Consider the following 2,848-nt stretch of genomic DNA (forward strand, 5'->3'; position numbering starts at 1 on the left):
TAATTTAATATCTAATTTTTTATGTAAACTGAATATTATTAGTATAAAAATTATTATCATGTTATATATATTTCGCCCTCACTATTAAAATTTTTTGGATCCATGGTCGAGTCCTACTCCGTTGAAATCTTGCCCACACATAATCAACTAGTTTCATCCCAAATCTTTTCTACTCAATTCATATATATGAATCAGTTCGACACCATAGTCAAATTTCGCAACAGGTCAAAATTTGTGGCAACAAACAGAAATCAATTTATCACAATTTTCTTCACCTGATAAATCGTTTAGCATAAACTGGATTATATACATTGTACAGTCCTAGTAAATCGTTTTTGTTTAAAATGATTTATTGTGCACTTATACTAAATTATTTTAAGTCAGATAAATTTGTATAAAGACATTTTGGAATGAAAATTAAAATAGGACAAATCAGTAATATGGAAACTATATTAATTATTCAGATGGGTGATTTACCCTAAAAATTGTGATGATTGTTAAAAATAATTTGATAATTTAATATATTTAATTAAGAATTTAGTTAACCTGTGCCCTTAATGAAATTTAAATTTCAAAATATTTATTGTACATTTATTGAAATAAAAAGTTCAAAATTTTTTTTAATAGTAATTTTATCAAGTGCTTTGATAAATTTTTTGTTGTTAAATTTAAACTTGCACAACAAAAATTACTTTTTGGAAAAAAAATCTAAAACATTGTAACTAAAAAAGTTTTAAAAAAGTATAAATAAACTTTGCAACACATGGAAAAAATCCGTGAGTTACAAGATATCTTGTCTTGTTTCAAGTGTTATTGAAACAAAAGGTTTAACGAATTGGATTAAACCTTTCATCAACGCTTAATTAATAAGAAGATAACAACAATTCATCATTAATTTAATTTCACTTAACCATTCACAATAGACAATATTATTTATTACTTTTACACTTGAGAGTTGAATAACTCTCAGTTTCATAAAACACTTGTGATTATCGGTTGAAGAGTTATTTAAGCAATTACCACATTCTTTCATTACACATTCTATATCCGTTATATAACTATAATCCTATAAAAGATTACTTCTTCACCAATGCAAAACATCAATAGAACATTCAACATCACCTCACTAATATTGTACCAAAAGCACATAGCGGCAAATTAATATGGCTTCTTCTTCAGCAAGAAGAGAGAAAGTGCCACTAACCGTGACACTACTCACCTTCTTGTTGATTCTTCTCCTTGGAAACTTTACTTCTATGGTCTCTGCTTCTGGCAATTGCGGTTCGGAAGGCTCAACATGCCTCGTGCCTTCTGAGTTCGTCGGTGTTGTTAAGGAAGTTATTGGGCTCTTGGGGAATGTTGGTTCCATCCTGTCCAAGTTTACTGGTGGTTTTGGTAATTTCCATCTCACAAACGCCATTCTTGACGGTCTTGATTTGTTGGACATGTCCTCCGATGAACTTAATTTGTTTCTCTCCGTCATTCAAAATCCCAAAGGTACCTTTACATAACCACTTTGTGCATCACATAACAATCTAGTTATTTGTATTCTCTAGGTGGATTCAAGCACGATAAGGAAAAGTTTTAAAACAAAAGTTAATTACAATGTGATATATATGCCATTAGATGAGTTATTGTTGTTAATGTAGATAACGATTAAATTGTTTCTTCAATTTTTATTCCATGATCAAACTTTTCATCTGTCATGTCAGCTTGTCCAATGGTGCAGAAAAACTAATTTAATTCATGATTTAAAAATTAACAATACTAATCACTAACCTAATTTAACAATACTAAAAACTAAAATTGCATACATATTTTTTCACTCATGATAAAATTAGAACATGATACCATGATACTTAACAAACCTAAGTAAAATGTGACATTATTATAATTAATGTTGCAGGGAGAAACAACTTAGAATTCGATTTGGCGACATGGCTAAGTGCTGTCCTAGCAAATTTAGACACATGCCTGAATGGATTCGAAGGCACAAATAGTATCATCAAAGGGTTAATCTCCCCTGGCCTTAGACTAGTGACATCGCCAGTAACGAATCTTCTCGCAAAGGTTGATGTGTCCCAGAATGATTTCTTCGAAGATGCGGCCGCCGGCGCTGGCGAGGGCCGATTTCCTTCGTGGGTGAAACCGAGGGAGAGAAAGCTTCTGCAAGCAAATAGGGTGGTTGCGAACGCCGTGGTAGCTGCAGATGGGAGTGGAAACTTTAGAAGAGTGATGGATGCGGTTATGGCAGCGCCGAATAATAGTAATACGAGGTTTGTGATTTACGTGAAGAAAGGTGTTTACAATGAGTACGTAGAGATTAACAAGAATAAACGGAATATCATGATGATCGGAGATGGTATCGGTGCCACTGTTATCACCGGCAACCGAAATTATGTCGACGGCTGGACAACTTTTCGATCGGCCACCTTTGGTAAGAATTTTAACTTCGTAACAACATACACTCGCATTAATCTTTTACATTCTTTCATATAAACTTTTCTTAAATTTTACTTTTCATCAATTGTTATATATATATTTATTAATTTATCATATTACACCAGAAAAGAATAATGCAGTAATTACTAATGAAGAGGATCGTAATCAAAAACAAAAGTAAATGTGTTGAGTAATACTATTTCTACAATTTCTCATTGTCTTAAATAATAAAAAATAATTAATAATTTTTAATTATAAATTTTTATATTTAATTTTTATATAACAATTTAAAAATCTGATGTTTTTTATGGTTGTTTGTTGTTACTTAATGCAACCGGAACTTGAAAAGAGTAATGAATATAGTTAGTTAGCTAAACCAATATATAAAGATTATATATTTACTCGT

The 2,848-nt window shown here is 31.0% G+C and overlaps 1 protein-coding gene across 1 annotated transcript in view; it reads left to right on the top strand.

The window, feature by feature from the left end:
• The window catches only part of LOC107639689 (pectinesterase/pectinesterase inhibitor PPE8B-like), a 3,335-nt gene continuing 1,431 nt past the window's right edge, over positions 945 to 2,848 (top strand). The window contains exons 1-2 of the mRNA XM_016343251.2: positions 945 to 1,497; positions 1,907 to 2,437. Coding sequence (XP_016198737.1) covers positions 1,164 to 1,497; positions 1,907 to 2,437 — 865 coding nt within the window. The 5' untranslated portion in view covers positions 945 to 1,163. The remainder of the gene's footprint in view (positions 1,498 to 1,906; positions 2,438 to 2,848) is intronic.

Source organism: Arachis ipaensis, chromosome B04 (assembly GCF_000816755.2).
Source record: "Arachis ipaensis cultivar K30076 chromosome B04, Araip1.1, whole genome shotgun sequence".
NCBI classification, from domain to species: Eukaryota; Viridiplantae; Streptophyta; class Magnoliopsida; order Fabales; family Fabaceae; genus Arachis; species Arachis ipaensis.